At 62.1% G+C, this 17,929-nt stretch overlaps 3 protein-coding genes across 5 annotated transcripts in view; 2 read left to right on the plus strand and 1 right to left on the minus strand.

Moving 5' to 3' along the window:
• On the plus strand, positions 1–3,687 carry NAGK (N-acetylglucosamine kinase). Its single transcript, XM_030492351.1, is given in 11 exon segments — positions 1–60; positions 973–1,057; positions 1,651–1,749; positions 1,833–1,974; positions 2,060–2,170; positions 2,267–2,379; positions 2,907–2,994; positions 3,077–3,174; positions 3,269–3,347; positions 3,438–3,532; positions 3,534–3,687. Coding segments are annotated over 11 exon segments (1,035 nt in total). The 5' UTR covers positions 1–31; the 3' UTR covers positions 3,630–3,687.
• A 692-nt stretch (positions 3,688–4,379) lies between these two features.
• On the minus strand, positions 4,380–15,370 carry PAIP2B (poly(A) binding protein interacting protein 2B). 3 transcript variants are annotated; one of them, XM_030492365.1, is made up of 4 exons: positions 15,280–15,370; positions 7,574–7,726; positions 6,705–6,881; positions 4,380–5,979 (listed from the first exon to the last, which is right to left on the minus strand). In XM_030492365.1, the coding sequence occupies exons 2-4, from the start codon at positions 7,718–7,720 to the stop codon at positions 5,923–5,925; spliced, it is 381 nt and encodes a 126-aa protein (XP_030348225.1). In that variant the 5' UTR covers positions 7,721–7,726; positions 15,280–15,370; the 3' UTR covers positions 4,380–5,922. The 3 variants fall into 3 exon arrangements, with proteins under 3 accessions (XP_030348225.1, XP_030348226.1, XP_030348227.1); XM_030492366.1 differs by having other exon boundaries at positions 7,574–7,729; positions 15,293–15,321; XM_030492367.1 differs by lacking the exons at positions 7,574–7,726; positions 15,280–15,370 and adding an exon at positions 7,121–7,386.
• Positions 15,371–16,098: 728 nt separating this feature from the next.
• Positions 16,099–17,929, plus strand: part of ZNF638 (zinc finger protein 638) — a 54,137-nt gene continuing 52,306 nt past the window's right edge. The window contains exon 1 of the mRNA XM_030492312.1: positions 16,099–16,414. Within this exon, the coding sequence (XP_030348172.1) occupies positions 16,317–16,414 (98 nt within the window). The 5' untranslated portion in view covers positions 16,099–16,316. The remainder of the gene's footprint in view (positions 16,415–17,929) is intronic.

Genomic DNA, 17,929 nt, shown 5'->3' on the forward strand with positions numbered 1-17,929 from the left:
TGGCCTCGGCGGGGGGCGTGGCCCGGCCGCGATGGCGGCGCTGTTCGGCGGCGTGGAGGGGTGAGCGCCGCGCCGCGGGTGGGGGTCCCCGCACCCCGGTACCCCCGGACCCCGGCACCCCCGGACCCGGCCGGGGGAGAGGGGCTGCAGCCGAGGCCCGCCCCTCCCGGATCCCTCCCGCCCCGCCCCGGTACCGGCAGCCTGGAGGGGTGGGACAGGAACCGGTCTTTGGGGGGCAGGAACCAGTCCGGGGGGGGCCCTCAGCCCGCCCGCAGCCCCCCCCAGGGCTGGGGGTACCAGCTCCTGCACCCCTTGCCCCAACCCCTCGTGCCCGGTGCAGGGTGGGGCCAGGGACTGAGGTCAGTGGGGAGGGATGGGGAGGTCAGGAGCTCCCCCCCCCACCCGGTACCCCCGTCCTGGGATGTGTATCCCCCACAGGGCCCTAAATCCTGGTTCCCACCCCCACCCCAATACTCCTCCTCATGGTCTGTTTCCCCCCCGGGACCCCCATCATGGTCCCACCCCCACCAGGGGCCCCATCCCTGGTGTCGTGTCCTCCCGCCAGCACCACCAAGGGCTGGTCCAAACACGCCTCGCCAGGACCCCATAATGATCCCACCCTCTCTGGGCCCCCATCCCGATCCCATTTCCCCATCCTGGTCCCACCACCACCCCCCGGGCCCCATCCCTGTCCCCACTCTCCCCAGGGACCCCCCATCCTGGTCCCACCCAAAGGAATCCCATTCTGGTCCTACTGCTCCCTCCCCCCCCGACCCCCTCCTGGTCAACTCCCCCAGGAACACCTTGGTCCTGTCTGTGTCCCCCCCCCCAGCACCCCCAATGGCTGGTCTGGGGGGGTGCAGGGGGTCCCTGGGATGGTGCAGATCCGGAGCGATGGGGCTGAGCGGGTCCCCCTGCCCGGTTGGGGGGTGCAGGGGTGATACCCGCAGTGTGTCCCCGCTCTCTCTGCAGCGGGGGCACCCACTCCACGGTGGTGGTGGTGTCTGGAGATGGCCGGATCCTGGCTGAGACAGATGGACCCTGCACCAACCACTGGGTGAGCTGGGGGGGGGGACACGGTGAGGGGGGGACCCTGGGTGTCCCCAAGCCTCCAGGGCGCTCGGGTGGGATGGAGCCACCAGAGAAGGGGTCGGGGTGTTGCCAACAGCTCGTGGATGGAGGTGATGCTTTGGGGATGGAGGTTGGGGTTGGGATTGGGGGGTTCAGTGTGTCCCCCCCATGTCTCTCAACTCATTGTCTCCGATAAGCTTTAGGGATGGAGTTTGGGACGGGGGGGTTCAGTGTGTCCCCCCTTATCTCTCAGCTCATTGGCTCTGAGAAGCTTTGGGGATGGAGTTTGGGGTTCGGATTGGGGGTTCAACGTGTGTCCCCTTTGTTTCTCTCAGCTCATTGGCTCTGAGAAGCTTTGGGGATGGAGTTTGGGGTTGGGATTCGGGGGTTCAACGTGTCCCCCCCTTGTTTCTCTCAGCTCATTGGCTCCAATAAACTTTAGGGATGGAGGTTGGGATTGGGATTGGGGGGTTCAATGTGTCCCCCCCTTGTGTCTCAGCTCATCAGCTCTGAGAAGCTTTAGGGATGGAGCTTGGGACTGGGATTGGGGGGTTCATTGTGTCCCCCCCCATGTCTCAGCTCATCGGCTCCGAGCAGTGCCTGGAGAGGATCGAGCGGATGGTCAGCGAGGCCAAGAGCAAGGCTGGGGCTGACCCTCACGTCCCCCTCCTCTCGCTGGTGAGCCCCCAGCGCCCTCCCCGAGGGTGCTCCAGCACCGTGTCCCCCCCCCCGCGGTGACAGGGCCCCTCGGTGCGGCGCAGGGGCTGTCCCTGAGCGGGGGGGACCAGAAGGACGCCGTCGGGAAGCTGGTGGAGGAGCTGCAGCGGCGCTTCCCCCACCTCAGCCAGAGCTTCTCCATCACCACCGATGCCATCGGCGCCATGGCCACCGCCACCGACCACGGTAGGGGACAGCGCGCTTGCGGGGGGGGGGACACACACACACTGAGGGGGGGACATTGGGGGTCACCATTGCTTGGACCTCGCAGGCGGCATCGTCCTGATCTCGGGGACCGGCTCCAACTGCAAACTCATCAACCCCGACGGGTCGGAGACGGGCTGCGGCGGCTGGGGCCACATGATGGGGGACGAGGGCTCAGGTGAGGCCCCCGGGGGGGACGGGGGGGGGTCGCTGGTGGTGGTGTTGGGGGGCACTGGGGGGGGGGGGTCTCAGCTGTGCTGGGCTCCCCCCGCAGCGTTCTGGATCGCGCACCGGGCGGTCAAGGTGGTGTTTGACAGCATGGACAACCTGGAGGAGCCGCCCCACGACGTGGGATACGTCAGGCAGGCCATGCTCGACTACTTCCAGGTGCTGCCGGGGGGCTCCAGGCTGTGTGGTGGGGTCCGGGGGGCTCCAGGCTGGATGTTGGGGGTTTTGTGGGGCTCCAGGCTGGATGTTGGGGCTCTGGGGGGCTCTGAGCTTTGTGCTGGGGTCTGGGGGAGGCTCTGGGCTGGTCCTGGGGGGCTCCAGGCTGTGTGCTGGGGTCTGGAGGGGGAGCTCCAGGCTCCATGATGGGGGTCCTTTGGGGGCTCTGAGCTGCATGTCAGGATCTGGGGGGCTTCAGGCTGTGTGTCACGGTCGAGGGGGGGCTCTGGGCTGTGTCCTGGGGGTCCCAGGGGGCTGCAGGCTGGGGTCCGGGGGGGATCTGAGCTCAATGCTTGGGTCGGGGGGGGTGTCCTGGCTGTGTTCTGGGGGTCCATGGGGGGTTCCAGGGTTCTGAGCTCTGTGCTGGGCTCTGGGCTGTGTGCTTGGGGGGGTGTTTCCTGTGTGCACACGGGGTTTGGGGGTCTCGGGGGGGTGTTTCACAGTGTATCCCCCCCCATCCCACGCTGCAGATCCAGGACAGGATGGGGCTCCTGCCCCACCTCTACCGCTCCTTCCAGAAGGCCAAGTTCGCGGGGTTCTGCCAGAGGCTGGCGGAGGGTACGGACACCCCGGCGGGGGGGGGGGGTTTGGGGGGGTCCCGTGTCCCCCATCACCCCATTGCCCCCCATTGCGTCCCCAGGCGCGCAGGCCGGGGACCCGCTCTGCTGCCACCTCTTCCACAAGGCCGGCGAGGTCCTGGCCCGGCACGTGGCCGCGGTGCTGCCCAAGGTGCACACGGTGAGAGCTGGGGGGGGACCGAGATGGGGGGCACATGGGGTGTGGGGGGGTCCCGGGGCCACCTCTCACCTCTGTACCCCCCCCCCCCCCAAAGAGCCTGTTCCAGGGGGAGCTGGGGCTGCCCATCATCTGCGTGGGCTCCGTGTGGAAGAGCTGGGACAGGATGCAGGAGGGTGAGTGGTGGGATAGGGGGTGCTGGGGGTGGGGTGTCCTGCTGCCCCCCATAGCCCCCCATGATGTGTGTGCCCCCCCCCCCCCCCCAGGGTTCATCCGGGTGCTGACACAGGCGCGGGGGGGCGCTGCGGGACGCGGCTTCTCCCGGTTCAGCCTCCTGAAGCTGAAGCGCTCGTCGGCGCTGGGGGGGGGCCCGGCTGGGGGCCCGCAGCATCGGAGCAGCTCTGCCCCTGGACCACGCCAGCAACGTGGATGTCTTCTACAGCCACAGCTTCCAGTGACCCCCCCCCCGCGGCGGGGGGGGTGTGATTGGGCAATAAAACGGTTGCAACATCCAAAGGGAAATGGGCTGGGAAATGGGGAAGTGACGGGGGGGGGAATGGGGAAGTTGGGGGGGGGAATGGGAACACCCCGAGCCACGTGGGGCTGGTGGAGAATGGAGAACAGGACATGGGGGTTCCTGGTTTGGTGGATGGGCTCCGTGGCTGTGGGGCTGGGGTGGCGCTGGTCCAGAGCAGGGCTGGTGCTCATGGGCAAGTGGGTCCAAGGGGAGGAAGAGGAGGAGGAAGGAGGATGCTCTGGGAATTGAACATGGACGCAGTGAGGGACACCTTCCACTAGAGCAGGTTGCTCCAAGCCCCTGTGTCCAACCTGGCCTTGAACACTGCCAGGGATGGGGCAGCCACAGCTTCTCTGGGCACCCTGTGCCAGCGCCTCAGCACCCTCACAGGGAAGAGCTTCTGCCTCAGAGCTCATCTCAATCTCCCCTCTGGCAGGTTCAAGCCATTCCCCTTGGCCTGTCCCTCCATCCCTTGTCCAAAGCCCCTCTCCAGGTTTCCTGGAGCCCCTTTAGGTGTCCATCTCCCACAGATGGCTTTTAACATCTTCAATTCCATGCTCTTGGCTCCAAGGCTCCGACCAGGCACAAACACACGTGGGGATGGAGTTTGTTGCTGTCATGGCCAAGACCACCCCATCAGATGGAGCTGAACAGGGACGTTCCCCTTGTCTGGACTGACCATGGGCTCTGCTCCCTTCCCAAAAAGGTTTATTTCTAACAAGGCCTTGTCCAAATGTACAGCACAGCAGAGGGGGGGGGCCTGGGGGGGGGTTAAATCAAACAGAAACCAGAGAAAGGGTGAGGGCAAACGGTGCTACAGGAGTGTGTCCAGCCAGGAGCCGCCCTTCCCTGCATCCATCCCAGCCCTGCAGGCTCCAAACCGGAGCCTCCGGCAGCTGAAGGCACAGGTTTGTACCAGGAATGGCAGAACTCACCCCAAAACACCCCTGCGTTTGAGCTGGGCACCCACTGCTACAGCTCCTTGTTCTGGCAGCAGCTCCGGCTGGGATCAGGGCTGGTTTTGGGAGCAGCTGGGACATGCCTGGAGCTCCGGAGCAGTGAGTTCCATCAGCTCAAAGCTCCACTCGCTGGTAGTTGTGCTCCAGTGACCCTGGGGCCTCCCACCAGGAGCTAATGGAGCTGAAGCAGGCTGTGGGCTGCGGAGTGGCCATTAGCTTCCATCTCCCGGAATCCCGCGGGGATCCCCAATCCCGCTCCATTAAGCACTCTGTGCAGTGCAGGGAATGCTGGAATTAGCTGGGAGGTGAGACCCGCACGGGAGAGCAGGAGCTCCTCCTGGGTTCGTAAAGCCAGAACTCCGCATCACCCCTCGCCCAGGAGCTCTCTGCATCCAGGCTCCTGATTCCCAAAGGAGCCCATGGATTAAGGCACTAGGAGCACAGGGGTAGTGGGTTGAGGAGCTGAAGCCTGTCCAGGTCCTGCCCCAGATGAGGAACCGGCTGAGCTTTAAGGTTCCTTCCAAGCCAAACCATTCTAAGACTCAGCTTCCAGAGGATCCCTCTGCTTTCCCAGGGAGGCAGCTCCACACCAGCTCCCTCCTGCTCCCTTCTGGTCTTCCCGGGATTTACTTCCAAGCTACAATCCAAGCTGCTGGATAAGCTCCACGTTTGCGGGGTTGGAATCTTTAAGGAGAAGGTGTGTTTTCCAGGAGCTGCCCTTCCCTTGGGATGGATGGATGGAGCGATGGGTCTGGCCTCCCCTCAGAGCTCCCCAAGGCAGGAAGCAGAGAAGAGCATGAGTTAGTGTTCGGGATGGGCTCAGGGTTCACACACTTCCCGTTAGCCAAAGAAATCCCATGGAACAGGAGCAGGGAATGCCAACGTGGCTCCTGGCGTGGGGCTGCTGCCTCTGGGGAGGGCCAGGGGGACCCCTCTAAACCCCACTCAAACAAGGAGATGTGACTTTCCCACTAGCGGGTTTGGAGCACGCATGGAAAAGGGAAGCAGAGGGAAGAGCTGGACTCCAGCACAGACCTAAAGGCCACGAGTCCTGGAAAGCAAAAAACTGCCCCAAAAAGGTGATAAATGATACAAAGGAGGAGTTAGAAAAGAAAATAAGGAGGGAAAAAAATGGTACTTGAAGCGTAGAGGAAGATTCAGCACATGGTAGCAGCTCCGCATGGTGCAAAGTCCAGCCGGGGGCTGCTCCGCTCCCTCCATCCCCATCACATTCCCAAAGCAGGGATACAGTCCTTCCAGAGCCTGCCGGGGTGCTCAGTACTTCACGCCGGGCACAAACTCCTTGGCATCTGGATTCAAGTTGCTTTTGCTCTGGAAGAGAAGAGGGAGAGGGATCGTCAGTGGTTCAAATGGTGGTTCCCCAACACCAACCATCATTCCATGGCAACCTGCTGAGGATGGAGCCACGGATGTGACCTGGCCCTTGTGTCCTCACGCAGATGGAGATGGTGCTGAGCAAGTGCCAGGCCCAAGGGATCTACTCCCAGGGTGGGTTTTGGGGTGGGAAACACGTGAGGATGTGGTGTCTGTGTCTCCCTGCTCTCGCTCTGGCACAGGGCTGGGTTTGCTCCGGGATCAGGGTGTTATCATGGAATCCTGGAATGGTTTGGGTTGGAAGGGACCTTAAAGCTCCTCCAGCCCCAACCCCTGCCCCGGGCAGGGACACCTTCCACTAGAGCAGGTTGCTCCAAGCCCCTGTGTCCAACCTGGCCTTGAACACTGCCAGGGATGGGGCAGCCACAGCTTCTCTGGGCACCCTGTGCCAGCGCCTCAGCACCCTCACAGGGAAGAGCTTCTGCCTCAGAGCTCATCTCAGTCTCCCCTCTGGCAGGTTAAAGCCATTCCCCTTGGCCTGTCCCTCCATCCCTTGTCCAAAGCCCCTCTCCAGGTCTCCTGGGGCCCCTTTAGGTATTGGAAGGCTGTTACCACCAGCTCTTGCACTGACACCCCACTGCCACACAGGAACCCCATCCCAGCACCCAGGACGGGTCCTGTGCTCATCACCGACCTCACAGCACGTCCCCCAAGGTCCTTACCAGGATGTCCTCTGAACTGTGGCCATCACACACCGAGAGCCCGTTGAGCTGCTGCTGCAGCTGCCCCATGCCCTGGGGCAGGTCCCGTGATGGGATGAACCAGTCCTGGTCCTCCTCCTCCAGCATCTCCTGGAAGCAGCGGTCGAGGAACTCCTGCTCCTGCAGCTCCTCCTCCACCTGCGCAGACAGAGCCGGCACTCACACCTTGGAAAGGGGTTTTGGACAAGGGGGAATGGCTTTAAGGTCCCTTTAACCCAAACCAGGCTGGGCTTCCATGATTCTATGATTTACCTTCTCCTTCAGCCCATGTTTGTGCTGGGATTGCCCCGTTCCTGTCTCACTGGGATGGAGTTTTCCACCCGGATCAAGCGGCACACACTGCAGGAGCTCAGTGCTGACACAACCAGGCTACAAGCACTCCCAAACTCCAAGCACTGGTGGTCAGGCTGCTCCTCTCCCTCCAGCTGAGCACACACCAAGGGAAGGTCTTGGTTACCCCAGCAAAGCCCATCAGAAGATGCTGGAGCCATCACCATCCCCCTGAGAACGAGCTGATCAAAGGCATGGTGAGGGATTCATTCCAACTTCATCCATCCCATGTCCTCACAGGCAGATCCAACACCGTGTAGGTGAGGCCCTCAGTGACCTGGGTTAGTGGTGGCCTTGGCAGTGCTGGGGTAAAGGTTGGTTGGAAGATCCTAAAGCTCTTTTCCAACCTGGTTGATTCTATGACACAAACAGGATGACTCTTCCCTTGAGCCACCATCTCCTGCAGACACACTCCACGGTGTCCATCAAGGGAATCCTTTGGTCCTCGGCTCCATTCCAGCAGCAGGAACACGGAGCTGGCACCATCCTCCTGGTCTTACCTGTCTGTTGAAGTCTTCTTCGTTCTCCATCCACATGTACTCTGCAAAGGGGTTGTTCTCCTTCTCATCGTGGCCGTTCACTACTTGGTCCTCTTTGGATTTGGGACTGGATCCCGTGGTGCTGCCGAGCTCAGACCCATTCATCATTATGGACTGTGGGGAGGAGAAGAGGAGGGTGAGGAACCTGCCCTCATGGGTGTCCCGCACCCATGTCCACGCTGCTGGGTGACAGCACACGAACAAGCTGCTTCCAGGCTCCTGTTCTCAAGGCTATTCCCAGCTCCATGGTGCTGGAAGCAGCACTACAGCCCCTGACAACCCTTCTTCTTCATGGGTTTCACCCAGCAGGGAGAGTTGTGCCCAGGGTTTGGGAAGGCACCAGCATCCCAAACACGTCCAGCATCACATCCCCTTGAAATCTGCCACAGAACACACCGAAAGGCCACAACTGGGTTGTCCCTCAGCCAACGCTCCACCACCACAGCAGCAGAGTGCTCCCTACCCCAAAATACTCCAGTTTTGGGCAAAACATCACTCACGTCCCTTTATCTCTGCCCTAATTCCTTTGTTTTAAGAGGGAATTTCCCCAAATCCCTTAGGTCTGTGACATGGAGATGGCCTTTTCCTAAAGCAGGTCTTCAGAGCCCCAGTACCATGGCTTGAAGCAAGAGAGACCCTATGGAGCCCCAAACCTCAGTTTCTGGAAGGCTCCTGGGAGCAGCCAGAGGGAAGGATGCACAGACTGAGAAATGAGGCAGGAATTCCATAGGAAAATCCTATGGAATAGCCAAACACCAACTAAGGCCAACACAACGTGGATGAAAGGCATCAACACAACACGTTCGGACATCCCAGCTGTATGTTTTACCCTCCCTGGTAAAGGATTTATCTGGAGCTGGGATGAACTGGAGAGCATCCTGCATGGGAAGGGCTGGAAAACAGGAATTCCCAGGGGAAAAAGTGGGTTGGTTTGGTCTCAAGGAGGGTGAGAGCTGGGGAGCTCCCCCCAACAGCCTTTAGGTGCAGAACCATGGAGTCACAGCCTGGTTTGGGGTGAAGGGACCTTAAAGCTCCTCCAGCTCCAACCCCCTGCCACGGGCAGGGACACCTTCCACTAGAGCAGGTTGCTCCAAGCCCCTGTGCCCAACCTGGCCTTGAACACTGCCAGGGATGGGGCAGCCACAGCTTCTCCAACAGGGTTAAGGTCCTTTCCCACCCAAACCATTCCAGGATTCCATGTGGAGATACAAATGGTTCCTATGCTTGATTTTGGGGGAGCAGCAGCTCCATGTACACAGCCAGGACCACAGGAGATGGTGCCCGGCGCTGGTGGCACTGGGGTCCCTTCCCAAGGGTCCCTTCGGGATCAGTGGACGCTGGAATCAGGAAGCTGGGCCCTGGATCAGGACCTGTTTGTGCCACCTCTGCTGCTCCCCATCCACCTGAAGAACCTGTCCTGCAAGAGGAACCCTGATGAAAGCCCTGCTCCCGCTTACAGAGCCGGGAGGGATGCGGAGCCAAGCCTGCCTCAACCCTTTCATGTCTCTGCTCCCAAAGCACAGCACCCTCCTCCCGCAGCACCCACAGCACCCCACGGCTGTGGGTCCTGAGTCACCCACACTAAACACAGGGAGAAACCCCCCTTTGCTGCTGAGGAAGAGCTGCCAAGCTCTGCCCAGAGCCAGCACCACAGGAGCAGGGTCTCACATCACTTCCCAATGGATCATCCTTGTGGCCCTTCTCTGGACCCCTCCAGCCGGTCTATATCTGTTTTGTACAGCAGGGACCAAACCTGATCCCAGAATTGGGACAGAGTGGGGCAATGACACCTTCATCCCTATGGGGATGCCCATGTTGATGTTCCTCAGCACCCTCTGGCTTGCTTTGCCACAAGCAAAGCCCAGGCTCCATCCAGTGGGATGTTGCTCCTCTCGCGGCCGTGTAGGAGCTCCTGGAGAGTCTGAGAGGTCAATGATGTGTCTTTGTGTTCCTAAAGCAGCACCAGCCACAGCTGGACCATCAGGAGAGGCTTGTCCCCTGCAAAGGGCATTAAATCTCCGAATCACTTGTGGCCTCCCCAACCTCCCCTGTCCCCCAAAGCCAAACCCCCCTGTGTATCCATGAGGGCAACAGAAACCTGGAGAGGGGCTTTGGACAAGGGATGCAGGGACAGGCCAAGGGGAATGGCTTTAACCTGCCAGAGGGGAGATTGAGATGAGCTCTGAGGCAGAAGCTCTTCCCTGTGAGGGTGCTGAGGCGCTGGCACAGGGTGCCCAGAGAAGCTGTGGCTGCCCCATCCCTGGCAGTGTTCAAGGCCAGGTTGGACACAGGGGCTTGGAGCAACCTGCTCTAGTGGAAGGTGTCCCTGCCCGGGGCAGGGGTTGGAGCTGGAGGAGCTTTAAGGTCCCTTCCAACCCAAACCATTCCAGAATTCCATGATCTGTGTCCAAACCCCCTCCCAGCAGACTCAGACCCCCCCCATTCCTCATTTCACTGTGGTTATCACTTGTTTTTCCCTGCCGCCTTCATCCCCCACCTCCTCTGCCAGATTTAAGCCATTCCCAAGCTTCCCGAGCCATTCCTGCTGCAGCCAGAGGCTTCCAACCAGCCCCGAGCGAACAGGGAGCTCGGAGCTCTTTCCCAACGTGCATTTTCCAGCCTGGCTCAATGGATGTTCCGGCCTGGGTGGTATTTCTCTGAGTCAGCTCCATGGAATACACACGGAGCCAGGGGAATTCAGCTGGAGTGCTGGGGCGCCACATTCCAGCTGACGGGAATGGAGGAATCTGCTGCCTTATAATGAAGGTTTCTTGGATTTCTTCCTCCTTTCCCTTGGAAAACGAAGTCGATGATAACAAATAAAGGAAAGGAAGGTTCAAGGTGGGGAGTGAGAGCTCGGGATCCTCATCCAGAGCACCCCAAGCACCTCCCAGGAGCTGCAGATCCCCATCCGGAGCATGGAAATCCCAAGGAGCTCCATGGAGCTGCTGCCCACAAGGCTGGAGGCGGCTGGGGAGGTCCCTGCTCACTCTGCACAAACTGCTCCTGCTCTTCCCATGCTCCTGCACCCATCGGGGCTGGAACAGCAGCCACAGAGGGAGGGTCCTTTGGGATAGGTACGGGACAACGTGAAACAGGAATTCTGCCTCCATTTGGTGTTTGGGTGATGCTCAAAGGCACAACATTCCATGGTTACAGGTTCCAAACCTGGCCTTGAGCACTGCCAGGGATGGGGCAGCCCCAGCTTCTCCATTCAACCCCCTTTCAGTGTCCCAGCACCCTCACAGGGAAGAACTTCCTTGTGTCCCACCTCAGCCTCCCCTCGGGCAGGTTAAAGCCATTCCCCTTGTCCCATCCCTTGCCCAAAGCCCCTCTCCAGGTTTCCTGCAGCCCCTTTAGGCTCTGGAGCTGCTCCGAGGGCTCCGGGAACTGCTGCATCCCAGGGGCAGGACCTTGCCCTTTAGATGCAAGAAGGGCAGAAGCTTCATGGAGCGACCCTGCAGGAGGTGGGGAGGGCTCCTCAGGGCAGGCAGCACCCGGGGGGGGGTCAAAGGGGGCAGGTGACCCCAAAGGGTGACAAGGGTGTGAGCGGATGGGAGGTGAAAGGTGCAGTAGGTACCTGCTGTGCTGCAAGAGCCCGATGCAGAGAAGGAGTAATTAATAGCCTGGATAACGTGGTGAGAGTCCGGAATCACACATCTGGTTGTCCACCTCTTTCCATGCAGGAATTAGACCATTCCCTTATCTAATTCAGCAGGATAAGGTGTCCCTGCCCGTGGCAGGGGGTGGAACTGGATGAGCTTTAAGGTCCCTTCAACCCAAACCGTTCCATGATAACACAGCAGAACAAACCAGGAATTCCCGAGGGAAAGACTCTTCCCAGGTCCCACTTTGGGCTGGTTTCAGCCCTCTGAGCATCCCTTCCCAATGCCAAGCATGGCAAGAGCCACATCCCTGCCCGTATCCCAAAGAGTTAACAGGGAGCAGGAGCAGAGCCGCGTGCTTGGCTCCGGCAGGGCCATCTGCACCTCCTCATCCTCCCAGAGCCAAAACTTCAGCAGAGGCTGCTCCAGCAGGCTCCGAGATGGGGAAAACTGCCCAGGCAGGGCTCCCGGCTCCAGAAATAGCTCTGGGAATCAGGGAGTGTGCAGAGAGCAGGAAAACCCACCCAGAGCAACGCAGACTGCAGGGAAAACACCGACCAAAGCACTGAGCCCGGCTGGACGGGGCCTCAGGGGGCTCCAGGAAACCTGGAGAGGGGCTTTGGACAAGGGATGGAGGGATGGGACAAGGGGAATGGCTTTAACCTGCCAGAGGGGAGATTGAGATGAGCTCTGAGGCAGAAGCTCTTCCCTGTGAGGGTGCTGAGGCGCTGGCACAGGGTGCCCAGAGAAGCTGTGGCTGCCCCATCCCTGGCAGTGTTCAAGGCCAGGTTGGACACAGGGGCTTGGAGCAACCTGCTCTAGTGGAAGGTGTCCCTGCCCGGGGCAGGGGTTGGAGCTGGAGGAGCTTTAAGGTCCCTTCCAACCCAAACCATTCCAGGATCGTTTCCCTGTTGCTTTCACAGCTCCCAGCAGGATCCTGGCTGGGTTTGAGCTCAGCTTCAGCCTCTCCCCAGCAGCGCTGTGCCTTCAGCAACGCTCACATCGCAACTTGTAGATAATTCCTAAGAAGAAACCCAATTTCCATCCCCTTCCCAGCGCAGAAACACTCCCCTCAGCAGAGACAAACTGGAACAGAAGCAAACTGGTCCCCAACCTGGAGCCCAGGAGGGATGGATCAGTGGGAGAAGGAGGGCAGGAGAGGGCTGGACCTTCCCACAGGCCATCCCTCCGCTCCCACACGCAGCCATGAGGGAAGGGAACTCGTCAGCCTCGTTTCCCAAGGGAATGACAGGGCTCTCCTGGGTCAGCTCACACTCACCCTCCTCCTCCTCATGTTCCACAGGTTGGTCCGGTTCAGCACCGCTTCCAGCTCCTCCTCTGCCCACCTGCAGCCATTCCCATGCCCTGATCTCCCTTTGCAGATAAGCTCCCTGCAATTCCCATCCCAGCTGCACCTTTTCCCTCCCGGTCCCTCACTTTTCCAGCATTCCCAGCTCCGCATCACCCTTGTGACATTCCCTGCTCCACTTCCAGCTGGGTTTCGCTGTGGAACCCGATGTGACCAGGTCTGCATTCTTCTGCCAGGCTGCGACTCACACTCTGCCACCGCTCTCATGGCTCATTCCCTGCTCCAAGGCTTCTCCTTCCCATTATTCCAGTGCCTCAAGTTTTATTTCCTACCAGCAACACAGGAGCGCTGAGCTGGAGCCCTGCTGCGGACCTTGGGAGTCTCCCACTGCTCCCACCACCTCCAAAGAGAGGAGCTCAGGTCCTCCAGGACTTGTACGGTTGGGCTGGATTCCCGGTATTCCTCTTGCTGCTCCCTGGGCTGCAGGAGATGTGGAGCTTTCCATACAGATCCCCCTCAGTTGCTGAGGAACTGGATCCTATTTCCATCCCCGAGCCGGGGGATAATCTCATCCTGCTCTATTTTAATCCACATCCACAGGAACAATCCCCACTTTCCTCAGCGCTGGGAGATTCCCCACTGCTGCAGGAACATGGAATGCTGCTGGAGCTGTGGCCAGGAGACACTCACAGACCTGATTTCACATCCAGCCTCAACACTCCTCTTCATGGAGCTGCTTTTAATCCCAGGCAACAACAACAGGTTTGCACTTGATGGTCACCAGGATCCCGCTGCTACCCAGGACTAATCCTGTGCTACAGCAGCAGAGACGGAGCTGAGCAGCACCATGAGCAGCAACAGTCTGTCCTTTCCTTAAGGGAACTAACAACACCCATGTTAAAGGCCTCAAAGGGACCTTAAAGCTCCTCCAGCCCCAGCCCCTGCCCCGGGCAGGGGCACCTTCCACCAGAGCAGGTTGCTCCAAGCCCCTGTGTCCAACCTGGCCTTGAACACTGCCAGGGATGGGGCAGCCACAGCTTCTCTGGGCACCCTGTGCCAGCGCCTCAGCACCCTCACAGGGAAGAGCTTCTGCCTCAGAGCTCATCTCAGTCTCCCCTCTGGCAGGTTAAAGCCATTCCCCTTGGCCTGTCCCTCCATCCCTTGGCCAAAGCCCCTCTCCAGGTTTCCTGGAGCCCCTTTAGGCACTGGAGCTGCTCTGAGTCTCCTGGAGCTGCTCCATCCCAGCCTGTGCCTGTGCTGGGACTGCCCCAAGCCAGGGGCAGGACCTTGCCCTTGACCTGGTTGGACTCCATGAGGTTCTGACCTCTCCAGCGTGCCCAGCTCCCTCTGGATCCCAGCCCCGCCTCCAGCGTGTGGGTCACACAACACAGCTCCGTGGTGGGGCAAGACAGGGAGAACCAAGAGCAGGAACCAGACACTTCTCCAGGGCTCTGCAGATCCGCAGGAGCAGCTTTACCTCTGCCTGCACCGAGGCACCGCGATCCCTGTAGGGAATTCACCTCATCCCTTCGCTCCATCGCTTCTCCTGCAGGCAGGGCTGGGGACGGGAAGCCTGGCACAGCCAAGGCGGACAAGGCACCCATGGGGATTCCACCTGTGTTTTGGGGAGCTCAGACCTGCACCAGCTCCTGCTGCTCCTTCCCTTGGCCACACAGTGGCTGCCATAGCATGGTCACGGCCACCAGGCTTGGTGCTGTGCCCCATGTCCCCAAAACCTGATGACACTCACCCTGTGAACCCCAAACCAGAGCAGGTTTCAGCCACCAGCATGGACCAGATTAACACCAGCAGAAGGGACAGGCACTGCCCTGGTGCAGTTGTGGTCCCCGGGGCCCTGTGTCCTTCCTCGGCTGCTCCCTTCCAGAATAAAGGCTTGGAATTGCCCAGAGAAGCTGTGGCTGCCCCATCCCTGGCAGTATTCAAGGCCAGGTTGGACACAGGGGCTTGGAGCAACCTGCTCTAGTGGAAGGTGTCCCTGCACGGGACAGGGGGGTGGAGCTGGAGGAGCTTTAAGGTCCCTTCCACCCAAACCAGATTCCATGAATCCGCAGAGGGGAAGCGTGGACACTTCCAATCCTATTTTATAACACGTATTTCCACCTCGAGCCATCAGGATCCAAACTCACCCCCCCAAAGGCTCTGCACAGCCCTTCCTGCGGTGTCTTTGGCTCCGAAGGGACGAGCAGCGGAGCCCATGGTGTGTCCCACGGAGCTGTTTCCTACCTGGCCAGCGGCGCCAGACGTGTCCCCGCACGCCGGGGCTGAAACCTGACGAACCAGCACGTAACCGAACACCCAAAGGGCAGGAGCCAGGAGCCGGCTGCTCCGCGGGGAACCTGCTGGGGCCGCATCCACCCTCTGGGACCGCGGCAGGAAGGGGCGGGGGGGGGACGCAACCACCCATTCCGAGCCTGATCCCCGCCGGGTGCCGCATCCTCACCCCCCGCAGCGCCGGTTCGGGGGATACACGGGGCGAACCGGGTTCCAGGCACCGCAGCCGGCCGCGCTGGGTGCCCACCTCCGGGCCTGGCGTCCCGCCGGGGCGACGGGACCACCGGGCCTGCGGGAGCGGGTCCAAGGGGACCCACCTCCCCGCGCCCCACGGCTGCGCTGACCGCGTCCATCCCCGCACCGGCGGCCACCCCTCCTCTCGCCCCACCGCAGCCCGCTGGGGGCGGAGGGGCAGCGCGCCCTCCGGAGCCCCCCCCCCGGGGAGGCCCGACCCCCATTACCTGCGGCCGGGCCCGGCCGGTGCCGCTCGGGGCCGCGCTCCCACCGCTCCCGTCGCCGCCGCCCGCCCCGTGTGGCGAGGCCACGCCCGCCCGCCCCGCCCTACCCGCAGCCGGCAACCCCATTGGCTAAACGCGACACGCGTCCCCGCCCCCCCTCCGCGCTCCTCTGAAGGTGATTGGTAGAAAGGGGAGGAGAGCGCGTTGCTATTCCACCAGCCCTCTGTCAATCAAAAGTTTAGCCCCGCCCACCCCTGCCGCTGTCTCATTGGCTACCTGGCTCCACCTCCGAGCGTCCGGATTGGTTAATCGCGAAGGGTCGGATTGGTCGGGAGCACGCGTCGCCCACGTGGGGTCACGCAGGCGTGGTGGGTGGAGCCAGCCCTCCATGTAAATAACCACCTAACCCCGCCCCCTTCTCCCACACCTTGATTGGCAGGAGCAATATCCAATGGGTAGAGCCGTCACAAACACTCCCCCGCCCCGCCGCGTGGGGAGCGCTGCTACAGAGACGCTGATTGGGTGGGTGGATGTAAACACACCGGGGGGGGGGGATTCCCGCGGGGGTACCCACGGTCACGTGGCGGGCGCGTGGCTCCGGGGTGGGGGGGGCCACCCGAGGGGGAGGTGAGAACCGGGGAGGGGGGAGTCAAGGGAGAGGGACGACACCGGGTGGGGGGGTCACCGGGGGGGCACTGTGGGGGGGAACACAAAATGATGGGGGGGGCACCGGGAGAGGGGGCAGCGGGGGGGGGTGGTCACCGGGTGCGAGGGGGACCGGGGGGTGTCAGTGGGGGCACCGGGGTTTTGGGGGGCACCGGGGGGCACCCGGCCCCGCTCCCACTGTTGGGAGAACCCCGGGTCCCCCCGGTCCCGTGTCCCCACCCGGTCTCGTGTGTCCCCCCCCCCGGTCCCGTGTCCGGCCCCGTCCCTCCGTCCGCCCCCCCCCGCTCCGTGACGAGCCCGGGCCGGCCGCCAGCCCCGATCCGGCCCCGCTACGGGCGGTGCCCGCGGGCACGCAGCGGCTGCGGCCCCCCGCGATGCCGGCGGGTGACAGCGGCGGGGGCTCCGCGCCCCGCAACCGGGGCCCCCCCCGCGCCCCGAACCCCGGCTCGCTGCCCCTCGACCCGCTCGGACGGTGAGTGCCGAAGCCCCGGGGGTCCCGGTCCCCCCCCCCCCCCGTCCCTGATCCCGGGGTCCAATGGGTGCCCATGGGACGGGGGTGCACCCCCATGGCATAAAGGGGGTGACCCCAAACCCCTCCCACCCTCCAGTGGGGGGGTGATGGCACACTGGGGGGGTCCCCATGCTGTGGGTGGGGGGGTAAGAAACCCGTGGCAGGAGGCTCCATCCTGGGGGACCCAGGTTTGGGGGTCCACCAAGGGATGCTGTGTGGTTCAAGGACCACCCCCAGCCTTCAGGATTGCCCCCCAACAAGCTTGGGGGGGGGGTTAGGTGCCCAGACCCCCACTTTGGGGTCTGGATGTGCTGGTGTCAGTGCCACCAGTGTCCTGGATGGGTGTCCTGCTTGATGGGGACATGCCATAGGGTAAAGCGCAATCTGGGGGGGCAAAGGGGGGGTGTCTAGGACCCCAATAGATGGTTCCAGCAGCCCCATGGCCACCACGATCCTATTGGTGGCCGAAGCCACCATCTATTCCCCACCTCATCCATAGGGAACCGGGTGCCGATTGGGGGCACAGGGCCCCGGGATCATGGGACAGACATGACGGAATGTCCCCACGAAGGCACCGGGATGTCCCCGGCGCCCTGTTTGGGATGTAAGACGAGCGCGTGGTGACAGCCCCCCTGTTTTCACGCCCTGTAATGTGGCACCCTGGGGACAACTGCCCCCCCCGGGTGGCAGATGGCTCCTTGTATGGCTGAGGACCGGCTCTGCCACCAGCCACGATATAAATAGCCCGTGGCCAAAGGGTCTGATCCTGGGGGGTGCTGAGCATCCCCCCCCCGGCACAAGGGGATGGGCCATTGGGTCCTGCCCATGTGCGTTTTGAGGGGTGGGAGATGCTGGGGGGGGGGGTCTGGATGTCCCCACGCCATGATCCCACCATGAGCAACCCCATGGATTTGGTGCTGGACCCCCCTGGACCTGCTGATCTTTGCTGGGTTTGGGGGCGCAGGGACCCCCCCATGGGCATGTATGGGCAGGATGAGGACCTGAGCTGCTGGGGACAGTGGTTTGGGGGGGGTCCTGGCTCACTTTGGGGTCTGAGAGGACCCGGGTGATGGGACAACATGGGGCTGTGCCCCCAGCTCCAGCCCGGGCTGCGGGGGGGGTAACAGGAATGGGATGGGCCAAGGGCAGCCCCACAAGGTCAGAGGAGCCACCGGGAGGCTGCGTTAGCGCAGGAATGTCCCCAGCGCTGTCACACAGCGCCCCGGCCCCGCTGCCAGCGGGGAAGGTCAGACGCGGTGTCCTGTGGGGCCGGGATGTGCTGCACGGCCCCTCTGCTGCCCCTCATGGGGCTGCACGTCCCGGTGCTGCTGCATTGACCAGCCCTGTGCCCCCACGCTGCTCCTCGTCCCTCCTTCCCATCGTCTCGCTGCTGGTTTGGGTGGATTTGGGCTGTTTGGGGGTCCTGGTGGCCAAAGCAGCGCCCAAAAAGCCTCATCAGGGACCCTTTAAGAGCCA

The sequence above is a fragment of the Strigops habroptila genome, chromosome 7, assembly GCF_004027225.2.
Source record: "Strigops habroptila isolate Jane chromosome 7, bStrHab1.2.pri, whole genome shotgun sequence".
Taxonomy (NCBI): Eukaryota; Metazoa; Chordata; class Aves; order Psittaciformes; family Psittacidae; genus Strigops; species Strigops habroptila.